Source organism: Bombus fervidus, chromosome 1, assembly GCF_041682495.2.
Source record: "Bombus fervidus isolate BK054 chromosome 1, iyBomFerv1, whole genome shotgun sequence".
Taxonomy (NCBI): Eukaryota; Metazoa; Arthropoda; class Insecta; order Hymenoptera; family Apidae; genus Bombus; species Bombus fervidus.
Window position 1 is genome coordinate 20382448 of NC_091517.1, and position 25851 is coordinate 20408298.

At 36.0% G+C, this 25851-nt stretch overlaps 1 protein-coding gene across 4 annotated transcripts in view; it reads right to left on the reverse strand.

Moving 5' to 3' along the window:
* Positions 1–25851, reverse strand: part of LOC139989913 (neurotrimin) — a 473537-nt gene that overhangs the window by 122988 nt on the left and 324698 nt on the right. For 2 of the 4 annotated variants that reach the window (XM_072008646.1, XM_072008636.1), the window contains exon 4: positions 1417–1627. In XM_072008646.1, the coding sequence (XP_071864747.1) occupies positions 1417–1627 (211 nt within the window). Of the gene's footprint in view, positions 1–1416; positions 1640–25851 lie in introns of all 4 variants that reach the window. The other 2 variants (XM_072008627.1, XM_072008619.1) reach the window with 1 other exon arrangement.

Here is a 25851-nt window from a genome sequence, read left to right on the forward strand (position 1 = left end):
TTGTTCAATCTATCATCTATTAAGGATACTAGATATTTTTATACGTAAAACAAAATTCAGTCAGATCTAATGTAAACACGTATACTGTTTGATCAATATATACATTTATTGTGATATATGTGACGCACTGACACATAATAATTCGTTTCATCGCTAATCAAATCAGAGTGTAAAATGTTTTAAACACGATACGTGTATCAGCCTCAAATAAGCAAGTGTAGCCGCAAGTGCTTAACATTTGACAGAGAGATGAATTGTAGGACATAATCTGTTCTACGGCTATAAAGGATCGTCTCACGAGTATAAATACCGATAAGAAGATAGCAGGAGCAACGATTACCGTGTTTCGTGTGCATTCGTATCAGTTTCGTGAGGAATAGAAAACAGAGCTTAACCAGTCGGAATTCAAGTTGGGGAAGTAATCTCCCGTAATCAAACCCTTGTTCGACGTCGTAGCTTAACTCGAAATCGGTATCAACCAATCCCAGGTGTTCAATTGGCACCGTGCCAGGATTTAAGCCCAGCTTAAATTTCTCGCAATGGCCGGGGAACTGGGGCAGATTCAGATTAGAATTAACTAATTGTTGCGTAGAGCGGTGTAATTAGCCCTTCGTTAACCGTGTACTAGCGTTTAATTAAAATCATATACGGCGATGAATCGTTCGCGATGATACGGTTTGAAGGCGGCTCACAAGCGGCCGCGCGACCCAGTTATGCAAAAATCTAGATCCTCGCGCCAGGAATGCGGGAAAATGTAAAATTCATCTTATTAAAGGGCTGAATATATTAGGAAAACGAAATACCCTTAGAAGACTGCCTCTTCGATATCTTAGTCATGATTCATAAATGTTATTGCAGTTTCCAGTTGAATTTAAGTTTCAAATTTTAACCCTTCTCCACCCTATTCTTGCAATTTTCCGAAGCGAGGGATATCTAAACCTATAGAATACAAATATATTTGGCAAGTAGTTGTTCATAAAATTTCTAACAATTAAACATTAAGCGTTGTTCGAATTAGGCTATAAGGATTTAGCCATATAAATTTTTCAACCGAGTATGTCTTCATCTTTCATGATCAACTATATAACAATTTAACGTAATTTAGTTATTGCCTAGTATCAATTACTGCTATTTATATCTATTCACAGTAATTATCTGACAACATCCATTTATATCAGAATATATAATACTTTTGCTTCCTACAAGAATTGGTGCATAAAGGCAAACACTACTATACCTATATGTATGTCCTATAATTCCATAATGATAAAAATGGAATATTCTGAAATAAATTTAGTTTCTACAATTTCCCATTAAACGTGCACTGTAGTTCGATATGATCATTCTAATTTTGACAAACTACATTCACACAACATTTCTAACGCATGCAACGTAAAGATGTCTGAAATATCTTACCGATCACGTCCAAGTATACGATGTGACTCATGTGCGGCGTCGTTGACACCTGGCATTCGTAATAACCGCTATCCCGCAGTTGCGGATACTTGATTTCCAGCGTCCAATCGTCTGTCTGTGCATTGTGAATCGGCCTGAATCGCTGGTCGTTCGTGTACGTGTAACGACCGATAGTGAGCAGATGAACGTCTCTGTGCCGGACCCAGGAAACCTGCAACGTCATCTGTAAAGTAGAAAAACGTGTCTTCAATCGATCGAATAATTTGTAGCTGTTATTCTATATTTTAATCGACTTCCATAATAATTGACAATTATTCGCGAATTTATCATACGAGTTGCATCTTATATATTTCTTTTTAATTAAAATTTCGTATGTTCCATTACACCATTTATGTGATCAATTGCATTTACTTTCAATGCACGTTATTGTTCATGGTGGTTTTTTTGGTTGATTTGATTTTCAATAAGTACATTAAAAATGTAATTGATTTGCCAAGCTGTAAGGAATATATACAGAGTGGCAATTTAATTTTGGTTGCTACAAATTACACGCAAACTCTCGTTAATTGAACACGTAAAATTACACGTGTCAAATTAAGGAGATCTCGGCACAAGTTTTTCTTCCAGGAGTATCGAATCGGTTTCGACAGGTACTTTAATAATTTTTATTAAAGTATGTAAAGTACAGAAACTATAACTAGCGGAAGAAATAGAGTATGATTGTGAATTAAAATTTCACGAAATACTTTACGTATTTCAGTTAAAGCTGAAACAAAGTAACGGTCGAAGCTTCCGAGCTCGAGAGCTTTTTGTACTTCGAAGAATTCATTCGACCAAACTCCAAGAATATTTTATAGTATTTTCGTAGCTACGTTTCTCCTATCGATTACATAACGATTAATTTGATCTTACAATGCAATGTGCAAAATAAACGTGATATTAAACAACATACATATAATATAAGTTTCAAAAAGAAATAAGTTCAGGTTAGCAAGAGAGTTAGTCTAAAAAATTACGCTGTTACGTATGAGAAGACTGAAATAGAACGCGTGTCTTAAAATGCTTTGGCTGACTTATAACGCCCTATACTACTTACACGTCTTTTCTGTATACGCTACGTTGCTTTTTACGAACGTATGATGTATGTTATACGAAAAATTGTGAAATTTTATTAATAGTGTTCGACTAACAGAATTATACCTACATATTGATAAAATTTGAAATAAATCTGAAACATATAAATATTATACATATATGATACATATAGAAATTTAAGGTATTACAAGAATTACAAGATATTCGGTAAACGTACATGTTTCGCAGAGATTACGAAAGTATTTAAGCAGAAAATAATCAGGAAAAAGTTAAAAGCGATAAATGGTGGAATTTGCATGGTTTCACAGTCTGCCAGGGTGGCGTATAACCTGTTCACGGGCCGAATCTTTTGTCCCTCGTTAAGAGTTTCCCATTAAGCGAGACCACGTAATTAGTAGTAGCTCGTGTGTTGCGTTGGTAATTAGCGAAATGCCGGGGACGACATTTAGCTGGGTATTCGCGATCCCGCCTCAACCGAGGTTTCGAGTTTCCCACCTATTTTTTTCTTTTTTTGTTTTACCCAGTCGAGAACACCGCATTTTTTCGACAGTTCGAACTACGTTTGGTTCTTCTCGCGAAATTCAGAAGCCTTCGAGTGTTAAAATGTGCCAACTATGCTGGGAGTTTAATTATTATTAGAGCCCAGATAATTTGCACAGCGTTAAGGTATGCGCGCACCGTCGCGTGGAATGCTTTTCACTGAAAACTGTAGTACAGCTATTACGGAGGGAATTATATATGGCTATTGCTTTTTCTTCTTGTTAATTATTGATGAAATAGAAGTTGAAGAGCAAGATAAACCTGTATAATACTGAAATAATATAATGCAATCCGATTCTCAATCATCTTGTGTCTCATAACATCATAGAATAGATTCCACTTATGATGACAAGTGTCACTTATCATCTTCTCCTGCAATCTTCATGCGGAAGAGTAAAAAGACAAATAGGGAGTTCGTATATCGACTCTGGTTGTTGCAATTTTAGTAGAACGAAAATTGAAATGGCTAAACATTGCCAGTGTTTCCTCGAGTACGCTAGTTTCACTTAAACAACTTTCCTGCGGATGATCAAAAAACGAACAAAGGAAATCGCTTCACGATAGTTCACAGCGTATTATTTCAACGTAACCGTACCGAATACGTTCGGTTTTCCAAGGCGTAGTTCTTACAACCAGCTATCCGGATAAAAGTTAATATAACTCAGGTTATTTATGCTAACAGCGAGGCCCGAATTTCAAGCGAATTCGTTCGGTGTTTTGGCAGCTGTCGGTGTGCCGCATGTAACCCGCGCCATTAAAAATTAATGGAAACGCGTTCCATAATGCAGTAGATTTGAATTTTCATTCGCGAGGCCGAGGCCTCGTTGCAAATTTCAAGGATACAGTACAGACGCGTTCCCCGTGTTTCCGTTGCCTCGCGTTCCCGACGTAGTGGAAAATTAATAGAGCCGCTTTGCATATCGTCGGAAAGTTAGCGCACGAGATAAAACGCCTCGGGACGCGATAATTGGACATCCCGAGTCGGCGACGTGTAAATATTTGCTTTCCTTTGTAACAGCTGACACGCATATCCCGTGGAAATTGTCTCGACGTGAGCGGATAGCCTCACTGGCGGGAAATTTGAGAAAATTACAAGGATCCGATGAAATCCTCTTTTGTGCCGTCGTTTTTCTTCCTTCCAGTCGCGAGAAGAAAGAGTATTTTCTTAGCGGCAGATTTGCAAATTCCATCAGATTAGTCGAAGAGCTGATAAACTAGAAGAGGACGAGCATCTTCTTGACACCCGCGACAATCGGAAATAGGTAACGAGATTAGAGTTAGAGGTACGCGACGTTTTCAATTTTCCTCCTTCCTTTCAGCCTTTTTGTTTTTTTCTGCGCGGTGATGTAAAAGCTAAGGAAAATGAGGCAAATCTCGCGGGAATAGAGTCCGCGATCTTAGACCAGCTTTAAGCTGAGAGTTTACGTCCGTTATATTTTTTTTTTTTCAAATTATGTCGATATACACACAATCTGTAACACGATAAAGACCAAAGGAATTAAATTTTGTCACTTGGTATGAAAAAAATCAAATACGTTAAAAATTCGATCAAAAACTTTCTCTTGAAAATAATTTCCTTAACCCCTACAGAACCGAATGTTCCGTGTTCTTTGGAAACCGATACTTCATCTGTACTGAGAATAGAAACATAATTCTTCCCATCTTCTTCTAAGAAAAACATAATGTAAAATGATAAAATTTACGAGCAGTGCGAATTTAACAGGGAAAAATAGTTTCATCGAAAACAAATACGTTTATCTTCTAGTCACTTAATAACGCTTTAAAGTATAATATTGCGCAACATGGAGCGTGAAAAGGTTAACGATGAACCACAATTTCCATTGACCCCGTCGCTCACTGTACTTACGTTCCAAACTTCAGGGCTACTTCTCGAAACTTTTCAAGAAACTTGACTCTGGAAATCGAGAGCACGACAACGATTCATTCCAATCGAAAAGTAACAGACCTTTCATTTTTCTCTCGCTGTCGCACCGTTTCGAAACTGTCAGGACGTCGGACCGGATCACGATCACCTACGTCGTCGACGAGAATCGTTAAAGAACAAGGACAGTCTCGTTTACGCGTATCTGCCGACGTGGCAGCGATCGTTCTCTCGAATCAGCAGCCCGCGATCCTTATCGTGTTTCCTTCGAATTTTTTCAAGGGGAAACTTTGTCCCGCTCCAACGAACGCGAATTGTCGTCGCCGGAATTCGAGCTATGAGCCGTTCCAAGAGACGTTCGCCAACCAGTCGCGCGATATCCGAGAAGATAAGGTTACTAGGGGGATGGTCGACAGATAGCGGATTGCATAAAAGACATTTCCTTCGAGGCAACGGTAAGTGGAAACGTTAGAGATTGCGGAATAACGACGGATCTGTGATTGTGTTATATTACTGAAAGTTCATTGTTCTTTCTTCCTCTTTGCTTGTATATCCGCTAATACGTAGATAGGCAACTGAATACTTTTCTAAAGTTTAGGCAACTTTGAGTCGATGCGTTAAATAATTTGAACTTTGGTGATTTTATAGAAGAAGGCACGCTTAACCAATTCCGATGATTTAAGCGAATATATGCTCTCAAAGTCAATATTCTGCTTGGCTAGAATTTTAATTATTCCCTATTCTATGCAGATACTTATAGATAATAGTCATTAAACTGCGAATATTATACACTGTATACATTTTCAAGTTGCTCCTAAATTTTATACAATACAATCAGGATGGTCGTGTCTCATTCTCTTAATGAAATATCAAAACACACACAGTATGTACGTACATAAACGTTTTCTATAATGAGTATTCAAATAAACGAGCAACCACGTCAAAACATGTCCATGGTTGAAAGAAAATTCTTCAAAATCTTGACACTCGGCTGAAGGATCTCTCTATTTAAATAAAATGTTTCAAGAAACATGTACGGAGAGACTCTCAAGTGACATAACTCCGTACTAGCTACATCCTTTTCCTTGAAGGAATTAAATTTTTTACAGGATCCCAGAGATGCACGTGCAAATAATAGTTTTGCACGTTCCGGTTTCTTTTATGCACTCGGGCGTGCATTTGCACACATTCAAATGAATGCACTATTGCTCGTACGTTTCTGCGTACTAATGGTATCCCGGAATGGTGTCACAAGTCGCAGACAATTTTCCTTTTTCCCTACGACCGCTTCTCTTATTCCACCGTATTCTTTCTCGTTCCCCCACTTTTTTCATCCAGTACATTTCTTTTCTCCCTTTCTTCACTGTTTGTTTCTCCACCTGTGTCTCGCATTCTGCAACGTTGTCTTCACCTTGTATTCTTACGTGTTTCCACCTATTTCTCTTCCTTTCCACGCTGATAATTTTTCCAAGCTGTTTATTTTTTCTTCTTTGCCTCCATAATTTCTCATTCTTGCATTCTTCGTCTGAATTTTTCTCTGGGTAAGAAGTGGCAACTTCGACGTGGAGAAATTCCAGCATTTGCGGTAACGGTATTATTTCTAGAATCACGTGGCCTCTACTTTTCTAACTCTACGGAGTTTTACGTTTATATATCGATCGGCGATTTATAAATATTATTATTATACTCTGTATTTGCATCGTTTTTTCTCCATCGAATACTTCTACGATATTTACGATAATCGATCTTTTATTAACATTTCAAAGATTGATAAAAAGCACAGTAAAATATATCCTATATTTGCATTTTCTCAAAATATTAGGTTGTCCGAAAAGTTTCTTTCGTTTTATAAGGAAATAATAGACGCACGATGTTTTTTGTTTTATATTAGTTTATTGAATTATGCACGAATATAATAATAGACATATAACGAAACGGATCATACCTAATTCAATAAAATAATATAAAATAGAAATTCATCTATTATCATCTTACGAAACGAAAGAAACTTTTCAGACAATCTAATATCATTTATTTCTATGACGAAGATTCAAATTTACTAAAATGTACGATATATTAAACAGACGACTCATCAAACATCGTAGAAAGAGTCTTTAATAAGCAGCGCATAATAATAATAATTTAAAGATAGATAAAACATATTTCAATCGAGTTATAAAAATAGAATGCTAATTATACATACGCTACTTCTCATACGATACGGTATCTAATTTTATTAAGCTATCCAAACCACAAATAGACTCCTCCTCTCGCAATCACTCCATCCATATTTCCTGGTATCCTATCCGTTAGCATCTTTCTTTGCTTACGACACAATGTATTCCCAGGCACACGTCCCTTCGCACGTTCTACCCTGTGTGCACACGTTGCCGTGAAACTACATAGCGCATATAATTTATGATACACTGCTAACGCAAACCCCCAAGGCTGACCCTCCATGGGGTTCCAGTGTTGTGGAACGCCCCGTATCCGCTGCCGACATCACTGACACCCCTTTGGAGTGCGATGTCACTCTACGCCCTCTAGAGTTGCCCTTTGCATACCAATATTGTTGTCCTATGCAAACGATTTACGCACGGTAGCCCATGGGTGTCAGCAACCGGCTCGCGTGCGACGAAAATCGGCTGATGTTCCAGCCGAAATTTACCCCCTTGACGCTAGAACCCCGGAAATTTCATCCTGTTTAGAATCTTACGAGTGGTTGTCTCAACAACATACGACTATCCTGATTTTGCATATGTTTTGTTTTTATAAACATTACCGTCAAATATTCTTTCGTTGACCGATCGTTAACGTTTTTTTCCAATTAGTTTCACAATCAAATACGAAAATAACGAGAAAAATGTCACGTGCCACGATATCGTATTTCTGTCATTTATTTCAGCAAGATACGTGTACATCGAGATATATAAATTTAGAAATATTTATTAAAAATTGCATTACGCTTATTCATATAGATCTAATTTACATCATCGAAACGCGACTTTATGTTCGAGTGTTTATGTCGAGTTTGTTACTCCCGTGTACCAGGGCAAATCAATCGCAATTCGTCACCCACGTTGAGCGACGTTTAAGAAATTCCTGCTGATCTTTGTACGCGATGGAGCGGCAACGGGACTTGTTCAATTTATCCGCTCGAATGGGACGTTCTCTGATTACACGAGGTACCAGGGATTTTTGCGAATTGACTGGGCGAGGTTGCTCCGAGAATTTAGTTTTAGGGGAAATTGAACGATCGATTTTCGCTACAGATTCCGAGCCATTCTATTCCATGGTTTTTATTTTTATTTTTATTTTTATTTTCATCGTACGTCTGATGGGATTGTTGCAAATTTTAGCGTATATATTGGTACCGCAAATTTCGAAACTAGAATTGTATTTTTTATTCTAGTCAACACATTTCAATGAATAATTTGCAGACGCTTCTGGTACAATTTACTATTACAATTTTTATTAGACTTTTTAAAATAAAATATTGCGTATAAGAGAAGGAAAAGAAAAAGTAAATTTTTTGTATATTTGGTATATCTACGAAATTATCTACGAAATAATATAAAATTATTTATATCGTATTTATAAAATCGTACATTTTTTAATAATAACTTTATATCTTTCATAACGTCACAGCTAGAAATTAATTTTCTAAAAATATCACTGCGATCACAAAAGGCAATAAACAATTCTACTTTAATGCGGTCTTTATTGCTACGGTAATCTAAAAAGCCAGAGACGAGAAAATTAAATTCTTGCAAACTAATTCATCTCCTAATAAGAAGCTAACCTAATTTTTTCATGAACCTTGTATATTAGTTAATCAAGAAAATAGCTCGGCAATGATCTGTCCATTGAGCTGAGTAAATTGATGCTTTAATCATGAATGTGGCAATCCAACGATCCTGGCTCAATTACTGTGAGAGAAATTTTGCACGAGTTTCAAATCCGCAATAATTACCATATTATTGGACGATTACACGGTGTAAACAAATTTCCCGTAAGAAGATTTTGACACAATTTTATGTTACGAGAAGAATTCACAAAAATGCAAGAAAAATTGAAATTAATTTTTCAAGAAATATTCGTAGTATAAAAAGTAACATTCGCGCAACAAATTCACGTTACACTAAACAGCTTTCATATTTATTTTTCAAAAAAAACAAAATGTCAATGCCTTTCATTTTTTAAAAATCATCCGTGTCCATGTTTAAGTTACTTTACGATATAGACGAAGCGTTGTCGTGAACGATAATTTAGTTCAAATTATATCTTTCAATAATATTCCTATACTTTCTATTCAACATTATCTAAAATTGACATCATTCTAAATATTTATATTCCATGATTACACGTTGTAATATAATTATTTCACGTGGAACACCGATCAGCCTGCACCACTGTTGAGCTATGAATATCGAGAGTTTCTTGCGAAATTTGAATTATTATTAATATTAATAGTTTCGTAGAAAAATTTAAGTTACCAGTATGAGTAGTTCTCTGTGAAATTTAAAAGGTATTGTTGAAATTGTTAGTTTCTTGCAGAGAGCAGATAATATTAGACGAAAGATTTAAATGAAATTTGTTTTCTTGTGCTTCGTGCTTTGCTTTACGTAAAGACAGTCCACGAAATCATGCCCGAAACCGGAATCAAACCTTACCTTTAAGTGAAACGAAATAATTACCAACGCTAACCAGATTCAGCGCTATAAAACTTTTTACCGTACAACAGTTACGATTGTAAATTCTAAAGCGGGCGATTAAACACGCGTCGTGTCCATTATTTTCATTCCGATGCGGCCGCAATCTGTCGCTGTGAATTTAATCTTCTCGCGTGAAAGAACCGAAAACGATCATGAAAATGAATGGCGCGCGCGTTGTGATCGCGCGTTTGGCTCCTGTGGAATACGACGTAAAGTCCGGTAAAATAATTTCACGTTATGGAACGCGACCATCAGCTCGTTCAATTAGACCTGCTCATTATACACTGACGGTTTGGTTACTCTGACAAGCCGGCCGTATTTTTAAATTGCCTTTTAAAATATTCTATTAGAAGCGCATACACTCGGTACACCGAGGACAAGAAAGAACAATGGAGGATATCAATCTTTGTTGAGAAAATTTCATGAAGGTAGAAAAGGAAAGAGAAGAAAAAGAAGCACCGTGCTACGATGGCAAAATAATGGACAGCTTTTTGCTTCTTTCGTTTTCGACAATACCCGTGAAACGAATTTCCCTAACAGATATCCAACGTTTCACATCGTTCGTCGATTTTCAGTCGATTTATCTCGGAACGTCGTAACTACGACGAAAGGTCAGCAGGGGTAACGTCTATTTATCCCATGGGATTGCACCTTCTTCCCCATGCAATTTCGTTCGGGCAATCTCCATCTAGCTACGACGGAATCGTCCACTAAACTAGTTCCTACCTTTCCGTTACTCTTCTTACGCCAGTTTTCGCGTTGCTACAACATACACGTATGTTCTCTTAATACAATGTAAGGTGACTCGTTGTGTCATAAATTTCCAATGATGTTCGGTCGACCTTCACCTTTTCATTCGCAGCAAAAGGATAAGTAAATGAAGAAAAGTTAACGCAAGTAGATTTATTTTAACGAAGTATATTAGTAAAGTAATTTTTCTAAATCCAACGATTAGACCGACGATATTTATATATATATACGCAAAATCATAATTTTATAAACACAACCGAAAGAGTAGTATCTGCGACATTTTTTGTATCCCTTAAATATTATATGTATCCTACGATGAAGAAGTTTTATGTATATATTGCGTGTGTTATGTGAAACATCTTGAAATACGTAAAAGTCTGCAATCTAACAATGATAAAATAAGTATCATACGAATAAAATACGAACAATAATATAATAATGAATACCATGAATGATAATGAACGTAAAAGTACAATTACTGTCGCTGAAATTCTTGCAAATCGGAAAAGATTGAGGTAAATTTCGAGCAAGATTTTTCTTTCCACATATATGTATAGGCGGCGAAACACAATCAAACACACTAGATACACGTTACGTTGCCGAAACTATTCAAACAGCGTACTTCAAAGATGTTTTATACTCTAAACTACTAAAAAGCCCGCTGAACGACCACAATGCCAACAACGGAATTAGCATTTTTTTCTCTTTTTTTTTTCCAATGCGATTCAAACGGCAGCGTGCGCGTGTGCAGTGGACGCGTTAAGTGCGTTTGTTTTATCTCGCTTTGGAACGATGACACGATGCGTTATATGGTAGTGTAACGACGAGAGTGTATGTGTGTGTGTGTGTGGTTGTAGAACCGTGTTGTTCTGTCCGATAAGTTTCTCACGAGGATTACAGTGTTCGCAAACACTTTGTGCTAGAGTCCCTTTTTCACGTGTCGCATTCCGTCGCTCTGCTTTTTCCACTTACAAACACAATTTTACGTTGAACGATGAATTTGGAAGGGCCATCGGAGATTTCGCGATGGATCATGAATATAACATATTCGGTTAATTTTGTTTTTTTTTTTTTTTACTATTTGTTTACTAGCGAGGTGAAAATTTATCTAAACGCTCTGTGAATATTTTTCGTTTCTAATTTCTCTTTTTTATAAATGTTGTAAAATAATGCTTTAATAAAAAAGAGCTTATGACGCCATTTAAGAAAGTAAAGTTGGCCTTACAATCTTCAGAATTCTCCTCAGAACAGTATCAGAACATTCATTGTTCGGAACTATTTAATTCTGTCTAATAAAATTTGTTACCTTTTACCACTTTTCCTATTTGTAAGCAATTTGTAAGCAAAGATTATCGATAGTTGACATAAGCATATGTCACATAATCTGTTGATTATTTTCTAGACACAGTATATTGTTCATAACGATTACTTGGAATTGAATAGGAAAGTATGTTTTGTTCTTAAGCTGAATATTCTAATATTCGTAATACTCCGATATTGAAAGATCATAATTTCCACAATATTGAGCTCTCTATATTCTGGTATAATACATTAAAATTTCAGTAGCCTAATTGTCGAGTATCGCCCTCAAAACGTTAATGGATCAGTAAGTTAAGCTTATTCCCCATTAAATTAATTTCTCTATTAAAAATTATAACTCTTGAATATCCTATTTACCGAAACCAATATGAAATACTTAAAGTATTGAAAAAAAAGCCATGGAACTGCCCTTTATATATCTTGCAATTAGAAAATTTCTATTTTCCGACATAATTCATCAACAACAATATATCCATTTATACAAATCAATAACATGTTTCCAAATTCCTAATTCGCACGTCGATGCGATTTCAATCACCGCAGCAGTGTCACGAAACGATCACCTAAACAACCAAGCCAATTTCCCAACAAAATATTTGCGATCTGGCATGCGTGTAAAATAGTTCTCATTGATTTACGAGTGCTTAATATGCATTTCGATGGATGTGTGGTATATAGATCCTTTTAGTCAGCACGCAATACGACAACACTTGTCGGTCACGTGACATGTGTAATCGTGTGTAGTGTGTACACTATCCTTTAATATATTCGATTGCTTGATTTGAAACTACAAATAAAAAATAGAATGGTTATGTTATACAGTTGTCAGTATTAACAGTTGTGCATCGTAGAATCTTATGACTCTGTATTCATCTTTGTATAAACTTTGTATAAATTGTCAAATTAACGTACAATAAGAAACTGAGAACTATACGTTTCAAACCTTACGGTATCGTTCTATCATCTGAAAAATTCTTTATTCGACTAACGATTGTTAAAGTTATTAGATGTGTGAAAAAAAGGAACGGTGGATAAATTGTAAGGTAGAAAATATATTTTAATACAGAAGTGTAAATACAAGTCGGAATATAATTTGAGCTGGTCCGCACGCTAGTAGTGTTATCCTATGACTGAAAGCCCTGAAGCCATCGTCGCGTGTCTACTGTTTATGGTCTGCCTTCGTCCCAGTCTTTTATCCATACGCTGTCGATGACTTCAGTGCTTGAGAAAACTAAAAAACCTGATGTAGAGTTTTCTTAGAAGTGGTGATCACTTCAACAACGATAAAGTAGAACGTATAATAGCGTTATACAGTCCATAGAAACTGATACATATGTAATTTAGGGCGACGCGACGATTCGTCTATTTCGTCTATTTATTTGACTTTCTTCTTCAGGGTATTTTTTCGCGAAGTATCCGACCAGTTCGCGTTTCTTCGTTTACAAGTAAGTATTTTCAAAAGCGGAGCTGAGCAAAGTCATCTACTGAGTAAGTTATATCAGTGATTATAGAAGCTGAGGTTGCGATGCGGTTCCCATGACTAGCCTAGTTTGCCAAGATCCTTGAATCTTGCCTTTCGAACTCCGTAAGCGAAAACCCGACGCTTCGAAGATGAACCACGCAAGCCCTTGTAATACGATTTTGTAATTTCAATAGGAAGAGATTGCTGTGTGGTATAGCGTATCATAACGATTCCAATAAAATTGCAAATTGAAAATATGTTTGATTCAGTGAACTATATTTTATTAAGGCTTTGAGAATATCATTAACTTTCCATGTGCAAACATGTATTTTCTACACTTTACACGTACATTTATTAATGTATCCAAATATTACTGATAATACAATTGATACTATTCATTTCCTATAAAAACTTGAAGGTACATCTTTTTTATTTGATTTTAAAAATGCAAGAAATCTTGACAACAAGAAGGTCATTATTACCTACATCATCCACACTGAATTCATTAGTATTTTACTACGCTAAATCTCTTTCTCTGCATTTTAGACGGGAGATACAAATAATTCCACAATATCACAATGTTGCACGTGCAGATTAAACCGCGATTTAAACCACGTGCAATTTTTCATTTGACTCGGGAAACGCCGTTTTTCAATCACGTCCAGTGTTACCCATAACACGAGGCACAGGTACGAAATCATGGTGGCACACACTCAGCGATGTTCGTGTAAACGGGACGATTAAGTGAACGACGTTACGTTAATTTCGTTTTACTCGCAGTCGAATAAACGATCGGATGCGTTGTCAGCGAAATCCCAACGCCGACCAACGTAGCACCGAAAAACACGATAAAATCGTGAACGGGACTACGCTCGATTTTGCACCTGAGTGACACAAACAGGCGAACACCGAGGGCGCAAAGGATAAACGGGAGCGTGAAATTGTTAAAAGCAAGATAATTAATTGCTTGCGAGAATTTCACTGATTAATTTCCACAGTGAAATATTCTCGCATTCAGTGGACAACGATGCGAGATACGAGACAGAATCGGCTAAAAAAGATACGAAACAGAAAAAGGTGTGAACGCATGCGGATTCCAACGCGATGTATGTTCTTTGACAATGGCTTATTACCCAATTTTTATTATTTTTAAGCTCCTAAATCCTTATTTCTTTGATACAGATTACGCGTTATTATATAATCCGTAATTAGAACATCATTTAAAATAGAGCAGGTAATACGTGGAAGTTGTCCTAAAAACAATTACTTACCGATCGATATTTCTTCTTCTCGTAGAAGACATGACGTTTACAGTGAATTGTTTCACTGTTTTGTTGATGGATTTCGTAAAGTAAAATGCATTTCTAAATTTCATAATAAACAGAGAAATTATACATTTAGAAAAACTTGATCGGCAGATGTTTCCATAATTCTAAGAAACAAACGAGAAACGCAAAGGATTCCGCTAAATATTCGATTTTTCCCAGTGAAAAGTGTGTGAAGTGTGGATGGATGCGAGGGACAAGACTTTGGGGTGGGCGCGCAGGGGGTGAACAGATATTATCGCGGGAAGCTATGTATGCCGCGTAAAGTGCTATTAAAATATAATTAACGTCGCTATAAATTATATTTACTACCACTTCTACATATGCGTGACCCGTAATTCGATTTGCACCCGTGACATTCTGTCCGACAAGTTTTATGCGAGTTTTAATATACGACTATTAATAAAGGGATGCCTATGATGGAACGCCGGACCGACACGTTAAAGACAGCTTATTAGGTTCTGTCCCTTACACCGGGGATTTTTCGAGGATTACCGATGCAAACTTAACTGGATAGCAAAACTCGCGAAGGAAAATAAGGGAGGATTTTCTTCAACCTTCGTCTTCCTTAACATTTGTGCTCGATAACGATGCAAATAAAAAGTCTGGACTAGAATGAGTCACTCAGAAGCCATAATACCAATCAACTCCATAAATCGAAAAGCAACAGAAAATAATAGTGTTACGTATTTTATTTTTATAAATCTATGCTATTCAGAATTATTCATGCTACCACATCATGTTCGTACTACTTCAGAATTATTCATCGATCTTCTTGCACTAAATAAACTTTGATATGGAAGTTATACATTGTAACAAGTTGAACATTAATCATGTGTAATTTGGCTTCTGAGAGACTCATATTTTGGCCAATATTTTGGTTAATATATTTTGTGGTTATCTGAAACAGACGGCTTGTAGAAACGTGCTCGTAGGTGCATAAGGTTTAAATTTTTGATCACTTTATTTTGATACCAAATAGCGCTCAACTCGGATTTGCGTTTATTATTCATTGAATATATAAACTGAATTAATTCTCGAGGAAATGTACGTTTATGATAATACATTCGATATAATTTAGAATTTTTCATTCTGAATTAATTGTTATGCGAGGATGTATTGCGTCTATAAGATTACAAATATACGGTTCCCGCAATATCGCGGTACGTTTTATCAGTATCTTTATTTAACAAGATAATTAATAAAAAAAAACATATAGTTAAATAATAAAATATAAATCCAAGAATTATCTTCTGGGATACGATTCCAATATTCCATTATTCAATTATTTTTGTTCTGTTCCTCGTTTCTTCGTTACTATTTACGTACACGCTTCGTTTATTTCGCTTATTTTTCTACATTCATAGATATATTACATTCTCTAGCTTATTTTATTACACCGTATATATTTTTTCATGGAAAACTCAGAATAAGTATCTCCGGTAAGCATAACGATATTTATTAGTATCAAATGATATGTTTCCCGATAAAACAACGCGTGCAAGCGAGGCAAGCGAGAAATCGATTTTCGATTTCTAGGAAGTGTTCGTCAGTTTTATTTTTATCTTCTTAACAATGGAATTAACTGTAGAGATGCGTAATTACATAGAAACGGATTGGAACGTATCGCGAATCGCAACCGCGAATAATGGCGTCACTGTTTCTCCAACCGCGTTTTATTTCACTCGTTTCAGCTTTCCATTAATTTCCTCCAGTCGTTTCGAAACGAGGAAAAACGCCCATTCAAAAGGAAACTGTTTCCGAAACCATTTTCCTACGCGCGTGATGTAGTTTTCTCGCCTCTCGTAACGAGTACAATCGACTGCTAAATTATTACCAACTTATTCGGTTACGTTCCATAGTCTATCGTTATTCTCACTTGAAAAAGAACATTCTTTGATTGCATTTATTCGCTTTTACGTCATTACAATTTTAAATTCTGCTAGAATGATCCCGAATGACGAACTCTCTTTTGCGAATATTGCGAGGTCTAGTAATTAATGTCGGAGTAATAATCTTCGTGCAACGTGTTACTATGTTGTCCAAATTAATTAATTAGAGAATCGTTACTATGACTATTTTCGTTGACATTACTCGCATATCCTTTGTTTTTGATGAGTAGGAGTTATATCTTTAGAAAAAGCTTTAATTATCGAGCTATCAATGTGAATTTGTTTACAAATGCACTGTTTATCACTGCACTAATAACGAGTTGAATTATCTGTTTTCAAGTGCAGATCGCGTAGAAAGTCTTCATAATGAAAGTTGACGAATTATGAGGCAAATTACTCAGCTTAATTCAAATATCCTTCTAATTCAAACAACTCTATCACACTCTACTGTGACACAGACAGACTGCTTTGAGCACTACAATTTCCCAGACAAGAAGAAGCAGAGTAAAGTTAACTTTTCAATAGTTCGGACATCATTTTGGATGTCCAGCACGTTGGTGTCGTGTGATACCATTCTTTCACCGTTTTCACGTACACCGTGTGTAAAAAAGCGTCAACAGGTGTAGCACGTACAACGTTTAACTGTTCCTCGACGACACTTGAGCGTCGCCGATCAAGCGTCACGGCGTGTTGCACCGGGACAAACTTGTCGAGTTGTTCGGTGTCCGAGTCAATTCGACACGGTTTTCTTTTTTGCGTCGATGTTTCGTGATATTTTTCATCGGCGAATCGACGGATAGCTCGAAAGCTTTCGCCGTGTTTCGACTTTTTAACGAGGCCAATTCCTCCGATGCACAAATTCTCAGTATTATGGACGAAAAGCAAATGCTGGAATTACTCGAGTTTTCCGAGGCTAGCTGTTTTCTCTCGGGATAATTTGGTATTTCGAGACATTGGTAAATATGTAAAAATGCTGGAAGACAAATAAATTAATATAGTTTTACAATTAACGATTCTGTGAATAGGTCATCGCGAATAATCGAAATTGTCGTGAGATAAATATGGTAATTAGCGGGTTAAAATTCCAAATTTTAGAGTTTTTAAGTGCAGTGCGATAAGATTAATTGATATATAATTAAGAATAATTTTCATCATTTCTTGGTTATCAGCATTTTTCTGATTGAAACAATTTGAATCTCATTTAAGAAATTATTCTGTGCTACTTTGTACATTCTTCGTTACAAAAAAAGTACGAATTACAAACACATTATTTCCTAACATTGTTAGATTACAGTTCTTTGAAAATGATCAAACGAAGCAAGAAATCATTAATATAATATATAATGGAAGAAAGAAAGAAACTAATATTTCCTGGAATAATTGCAAATTTTCAATTGAAATTTTCAAGATAAAATGAGAAATAATAAAGGTAACAATACATCATAGGCTAATTATTTAAAAAAAGATTGAAATTATAACGATTACAATTTATAAAGGAGTATAAAGAAATTAAATCCAAAAGGACAAGGCTAACATGAGGTTTAATTAAAGTCTAGTGTGAATAACAATTTAATTCAAATCCATTTGTATTTTAATTATGTAGGATAATATACGCAAATAATCTGTTTTCCCTCTTTCGATACGAACAAATTGTCTTTCGTCCATTTATCTCCAAACGTATTTCATTTGATCCTTTCCGCTGAAAGCTTTATTATTTAACAATGCTGCTGGACGCTCGATCGTGAAACATTCACATACTCTTGGATCCATTCCGGTCCCGTGACGATAATCCCTGGTTAACCGTGATGCTTAATTAAATACACGATTCGTGTAACACGAGAAACAGGTATACGCCGCTTCATAGAGTCAGATCGGCATCGATATGGATCACAAATCGATCAAATGAATTCATCGCACAAATGAATCAGTCAACGGTGATGAAAGCTTCCGTATCATTTCATCGAACGATAGTTTCATCTTCTTTATTAATGGAAATTTCGATAAATCTGAGGGATCCTTATTTTACACATATTTCTTTTTTTTTTCTTTTAGTTATTAAAATTGTTATTACAACGTATTAAAAATCGTTCACGAAAAGTGAAAGAATACAGGATTTGTTGATTGTTAATACAGGAAAACAATTAACGGATTTATGACCACGATACCAAGTTAACGTGGACACTTCAACTGTTAATGGATCCGTAATGATCGAATTGACTTCCGACAATGGGTTTAACATGCTTTCGCCAGGGAAATGTAATAATCGGCTTGTTCGATAGCTTCGTCACGATCGATTATTACTTATATCGTACAGTTCAGGAAGAATTTTTCATGGCACGATACCAAAACTTGAAGACTCGTGAATTTAAAAGTTTGAAAATTCGAATATTCAAAATTTTAAGAATTTAAAAATTAAAACTTGAAAATTCGAAAATTAAATATATGAAAGATTTGAAAATGAAATATTGAACAATTTGAAGATATTTTTTGATTCAAGTATTTATTAAAGTTCGATAATAAAAAAAAATTGTAAAGTAAGTCCATTCTGAGTTCCTAATATTTTTTATTTCTCTGTAATATATACATCGTTTAGAATATAGAAGCTATGAGCACCTATTCGAATAAAACAATCTGTAGCGCTTTCAGTTGAAACGTAATCCACGTAACAATGTTACTCTTCACGTACAGTACAAAGTACAAATCGTTAAATCGTTAAATCGGAAGCTATTAATAGCTACTTGAAAGCGAGCGAGTCACAGTCGTCCAATGTTGTAACACAACGGTGGTTTCCATTGAAATTAGTCGTTAATTTCGTAATCGGAACGATGTCGTTCGAATATCTTGATATCCTGTGATTTTTCAAATTAATAACCTGCAACGCGAATCGCTTATCGGCGAACCCGCTTTTAACAAAATTAATAACGAAATATTCTCTTTCATCGCGGCCATAAAACATTTTCTTCTATTCTGCATCGTAAAAAGTACTTCGTTATTTTTTTACTGGTTTCAGATACATATTTTTCTGGTAATTGCTTTTATCCGTGCTTGATTAATCTCTACATCCTATCGCGGATTTACTTCCATAAAATGAAAATCGATATTTGAGAGATTTCGTGATGAGAACTGTACATAAAAGGAATACATTACCCTACGTAAGTTTTTGGAAACTTGTAAATTATTGCGAATGCAGTGGCTCACGAAAGTATTTGAATACTTTTAGAAATTTATTACGAATATAGTGCATGTGTTATACGAAACATTTCGAAATTTTATTGTCGCTATAATCAGACACGACTGTCATGAGTACGTATATGGTGGAAAGAAACAAATCTGAATATACAAATTTAACACAGATACATACTTATACCGCGTAATTTTCTACTAAATAAGTGTTTTCGCAGTAAATATTTTGCAAGTTGTATAATTTCAAAATGCTTTGTATAACTCAGACAATATATGCATAAAACCCTGCTTCGCTATTACTATGTAACTATATTGTATAAAATATTCTTAAAACGATACTCTTTAATCTAATTTTAGCCTCTGATCTTTCCGCGGGCAACTATATACAATTAATAGAGATTTATAGCGCACAAAATCATTCCAACCTACTGCACGCTCTAGAAGCTAGAACCAAACTCGATGAATACGAATGCTGGAAACTTGACTTTGTTCTAACAATCGGCATTCTTATACTTGAAATCGAGAAACGTTAATTTCGCGGGGGCAACAACCAATTATCGACTGAAATTTAATTAAGTATTCGCACGGCGAACATGGCTGACGGAGCATCGTATCGTGTTTCCACGCGCTCTCGATTCTATACAACATCGTGCCAGCTCGAACACTGTTCCATTATCTGTAATCGTGAAACTGATAAGCTGTAAGCAATTTACAGTTGGTTGCTTTAGAATTCACTGAGCGTGATATCGATTACGTTTTACCAATCGTTCGTAAGGGAGCACTTGGATGGGCCCTCTTCTCTTTCTCGCCCCCTTCCCTGACTCCTGTCACTTCCTTCAACCGCATCAGACCTGTTACGGTCTGAACATCAAAATTCCTAAATTTGAATTTCGCGGGCATTTAGTAACATTCGCGCGCTTGGTCAAAACGCTAGAAACTTTACTCTTGTTTTTGTCAAATATTTAATAAATACATAACGTGTAGTAGAATGTGTGCATTAAGGTATAATATACAGACAGGAAAATGTGTTATCTGAATGTGTATTTTCCGGAACATTTTAAGTCGTCGAAGTCGAAAGTGAGGATCGTTTTTCACGGAAATGAACAGTTTTGATCATACGGTCTTACGAACGTTTGGCCAACGAAGGTCTTAACTTTACAAATCCGCGTAAGACCGTAATTATACAGAGCGGTAAGCTGCGAGATAAGTGATGGCACAGCCAACGTTACTGCTCCAAATGCGAATTTTACCGATTACCATTTACCGTTGTCAGCATTATCGCGGTTCGGCATTAACGTCGGATTAACATAGAAAATCAAAAATAACCCGAACCTAATCCAATATTCAGAATTCAAATGCGAACAAAGTAGGCCTACAGCAGATCAAGATTACTAAATTTTGTAAAAGATATGGTCAAAATTCACGAGGACTTTCATATCAACAGGTTGACTAAGATCTTGTACGCCTTATTTCCGTGAAAAACGACCTTCATTTTCAGCTCGAACGACTTCAAGAACGCCTCCGAAAAGTGTCATTCTGGTGGAATATTTCGCAGTCTTGTTGCTGTGTCAGAGGCAACGTGTGAATTAATACGTATCTGGAATCGATATCAGCGATCCTCGAATTGTTGTACGCGATAATCTGGGAATTGCGGAATGTGGTAGCAGAGTGCGATATCGATGTCTTTGAAGTTGTAAGACGCGTTTGTGGTGACCCACCGGTTGTTGAACATGACGACAGTGACCTTACATAGTGACCTTACATAGCAATTAAATTTAGCGATAGAGCATCCGTGTTGTTAGCTGTAATGGAGGTAACCTCAATTTGATGCAGCAATATAGCAACGAGCGTATAAGCTCCGCGAATCAAGTCGATATCTAAGGTTTCCTATTATCTATGCAGTTCTATATACCTGCTATACGCAAGTATATTAGCAACAAATTGGAATGAATTATAGTATACAATGTTATGTATAACTCCAGAAGTACGCGAATATTTCTGGTTTCCGTAATTGAATTTTCATTTATGGATATTGGTATTTCATATTTTACGCGAAAATGTTCATTAACAGACCATTAATAAATTTCATTAATAAACTTATATAAATACAATGACGATACGGTATTAGTATCAGAATACACTAATGTTTAGTATTCTTTAAAAATTTCGTCTATTCATTTGTTTCTCTAAATATCTATATCAGCTTTAAACAGTATCTTACCGCGTCTTACTAACGTTTGTAATTTCATCAACAGAATTGTCGAGAAATATTAATGAAATATTTGTTAATAGAAACTTATGCACTTATGCACTTATTGCGGTGCTCAGCATTATGACAACTCGGTATTGATATACTGAAATATGTACTCGGAATACTATAATGTTTGATCACAACGGATCCAATCCTGTGAGTTATTAATCACGTAAATGAAGGGGAGGGAGGATTTAATAATAGTAATCTCCTATCCGTGTAATTGTCGATGCGCGTTGACTTGTTTGATTTAAGAGTCATTAGTATCGATGTCTGGGACTGGAGGATCATTATTGTCAACAAACTGGTTCGAGGATCGCCAATATGAACGCGCGTAAATTTCAGATAGTCAACGTCATGTTGCCTCAACCGCATCACGTCAACATGATATCCTGAGGCACTGAGATGCCGATATTGATTTGTTTGATTTGTGGGATATTAGCGGTGATTTCTACAACTAGACAGGCTGGTATTGTTAACTATGGTAATTGGAAAGTTATTGACGTGAATTCGTATCACTTACGGCTTGTAAATATTTCATTAATTGCCAATCATTAATACAGTTTCGCGATGTTGTCTGTCATTAGAATACGTATATTTCGAAACATTGAAATTCTGTTGTTAGTTTTACGGCCATATGATAATCATTTCCACTTTCTAACGTGACCAATTTCAATTATATAATTTTAACTGCGTTTCAATGATACTATTTCTAAGATGTTTAGCTAATCTTCGATACTGGCCGTTAGCCGTCACCAACATGGGAAGGAATGGAATGAATGGACTTCCTACGAAGGGAAAAGCTTCGTTGCCATTCGAACATGCAAATATCCTTCGTAGTTGCTTGGTTAATATCGCATGCCTCTGCATCCCAGATGCCATATTGCGTATCCTTTTTTAGTATTTGGTACAGCATAAATATAGGAACCGATAGGGACAAAGTCACTCGAAGAATCTCCCGAAAATGTATTATCCTTACATTAACTTCTACTTTTAATAAATTAATACCTATGTTTGTCAAGAACACTTAAAGATCTATTTAATATTAAATGAAGGGTTAAATATTGCTGTTAAATATTTCTGTTCATCAGTCAGATTATTTTAGAGGATTTCATTATTTAGTTAAAAGTATTAAGGTTTAAATATAACAAATATTCGTAACATGTACAATTTTCACAGAATGAACGAAACTTAACAATTCGTTAAGCTTGTAGTTTAAATACTTCGATTACGAACACAGGGGAGCAAGCACAATACCCTCTGAAACTTTAGAATCGGTCGAAACGAAGGGAAAGGGGGCGGAAAGAAGAAGAAGTTAGAAAGAGGGATAACTTGCGTGTCACGGTTTAGTTTGTCTACGCGCGTACTATCGGTTAACCATCCGTCTTGCCGGCTCGCAGTCCACTCTAGTCCTTCACGATACCTTGGCTCTCGAAGAAGCTCTCTGTTTGCTCTCAACGGAGAATACCAACATTCTTATGGCTCTTTCACGCTACTCAAGCAAACCCCTGTGCAACCCCATACAGAAATTCGATTCTTAAGAGGTGTTTCCATACTGTGTGTTCCTTGCAATTTACCAAGAAGCTCCGCGCACAGGATTCATGAAACTGTATCTTTGTTGCTGATGTATCGTGTTACGAATTTGATAAAAGGGAAGCCTGACATTAAAGCTGATTGGAATAGTTTATTTGAGAACTATGATACTGTGTGTATATACATTGAATTATCTACAATTTTAATCGTTAACAATATAAATATGTAGACTATATATGTGAGGAATTATTAACAGTTTCGTTAATAATCGAGCAGGTGTAATAAAATGAAGATTTTTACTGCGGCAATTAGAGCTACGATATTTTATTACATACAGTTTAATAAAATCGATGTACATTTCTCGTAAACTTTGTGCACTGTTTTAACAGGAAGAGCTAAAAACGTATATAACAAACGCAGTTGCAAAGCAACTACAATTAGAACCTCATACGTTTCTCGGGTTACATCGGGATATCAGATAGTCTTAATTAATCAAAAGTTTTATTGATCTTAAAACAAATTCTCTCAAATGAACTGCACGCTCGTTTGAACAACAAGCTCTCTTGTTGAATATTCATGTTTACCTTTTGTTAGTAGTTTCAAATATGATTTCAGAAAATTAAAGGTATACATGCATACAGCCCTAAATGTATTAAATGTTTATAGAAATATTTATAGCTTTCTTTTTCCCTCTGCAATCCAGACGTATCCTGAATGCAGCGAACTTACGTAAGTACGTTAGGAAAATCATTGCCACATAACTTTCACAGATTTCTTATGCCCTCGCGTAGAGTACCTGACGTGATCGCGGAAGTTGCTCGCAATTAGCGCGAAACTGAACCAACACGGGGTCAGGGAGCAAGGCGTTAGATGAAATTTCGCGTAATTAAACGGCGGAACGAAGTGAAACACCTGGCTCCAACGAAGACGTAAGACGCGAATTTTGCTTTCGCTTATTTTCTTCTTCTTCTTTCGCTCGCCATAATAACAAGGTATCGCGTTGTAACGTTTTAATTGGCTGCATATTTTTTCGTGGACACCCTCGAAAGCCCTTGCTTCTTCTTATCGCACGCTGTAAAGACAAGAATAAAATAGCGCCGTATATACGTAGATGAACGAAACATAGAAGAACGAGGCTGCTGATACTTTCAAGAATTCCACATTCAGGTTGCCCTTTATTAAATGCTGTTTCGAAAGTGAAGCCAGGATTATATGCATATTCGTAATGGAACTTTTGAATAACGATAGAGAATACAACGATGTTAAGATTGCCGGAGGTAGATCTGATTTATGGGCTGGACGTGACTGTGTTTTTATTGGTAACGGATAAGATTTTACGATTATTTCAACTTTTCAGCTTGGATATTTACGGACATAGATTCTAATTAAGATTTAATATATAGAATTTTTTATACCTACGGATCGATGATGCAGGAAATCAATTCTTTTGTATTCGATGCTTGCACATCTACAAATGTATCATTAAGAAGTAAAAGGAGAATTTGAAGGTATAATTAATAATTTTCAATTATGTATCTCATTATGTTTTCTTGGATATCAGTGTAAATGCGTATAAACACTACTCTACCACGATTCACTGGCGTTTAAAATTTCCTAGCCGAAAATCCCGTCCGTGAAACTTTGGGTAGAAAAAAAACTGACTTTCGTTTCGAATTTACTTACGACGGAGCAATTAGAAAGTACGCGAAACCGATTAACGACGAGAGCGTAGAGCGATTGACGACGTTTGTAAACGTTCAGAGGGTGGTTTACTATTAAAACGAAGTCCGCGTTCATGTCGCGAAAAGCCGTTTTTGTCGTGCAGTGACCGTGAAAGGAAACCTACGAGTACTTTGCGGTACCGGGACCGGAGCTATCGATCAACCCTACGTTTCTATTCCGGCTTAACGCAGGAGAACGAAGAGCTGAATACGAGGGGTGAAAAGGCGCTGCACCGTGAATACCAAATAGGTTTTTGGTTACACTTCGCGGCCTGGTATACTGACCTTTTCTCTTTCCTTTCCGATAGACCTGTTCTCTATCACAGAACGCCCGTGCCACTGCAGATTTTGTCTAGCAAAAAACATGATGTATGAACCTCTGCTGCTCTATACCACGCGGAATTTGAAAAATTTGTGGTTTCTTTATACGTATATGTATATCCTATACACATGTACGTAGTAAATAATAAAATCTCGTATTCTTACGTCTTCTAAATTTACAGTTTATTAACTCCGTAAAAAGATAGCAAATTCTGCTTCGAATTATTAATTTATCACAAATTCGAATACTGTCACTAGAAATTGATCGAAGCTTTCAAATATTAGGTTGTCCGAAAAGTTTCTTTCGTTTCATAAGATGATAATAGATAACAACAATTTCTGTTTTATATTATTTCCTTATAAAACGAAAGAAACTTTTCGGTCAACCTAATACTTATCAACGATAATATACATCACAAGGAGTAATATAAAAATATTATCAAAG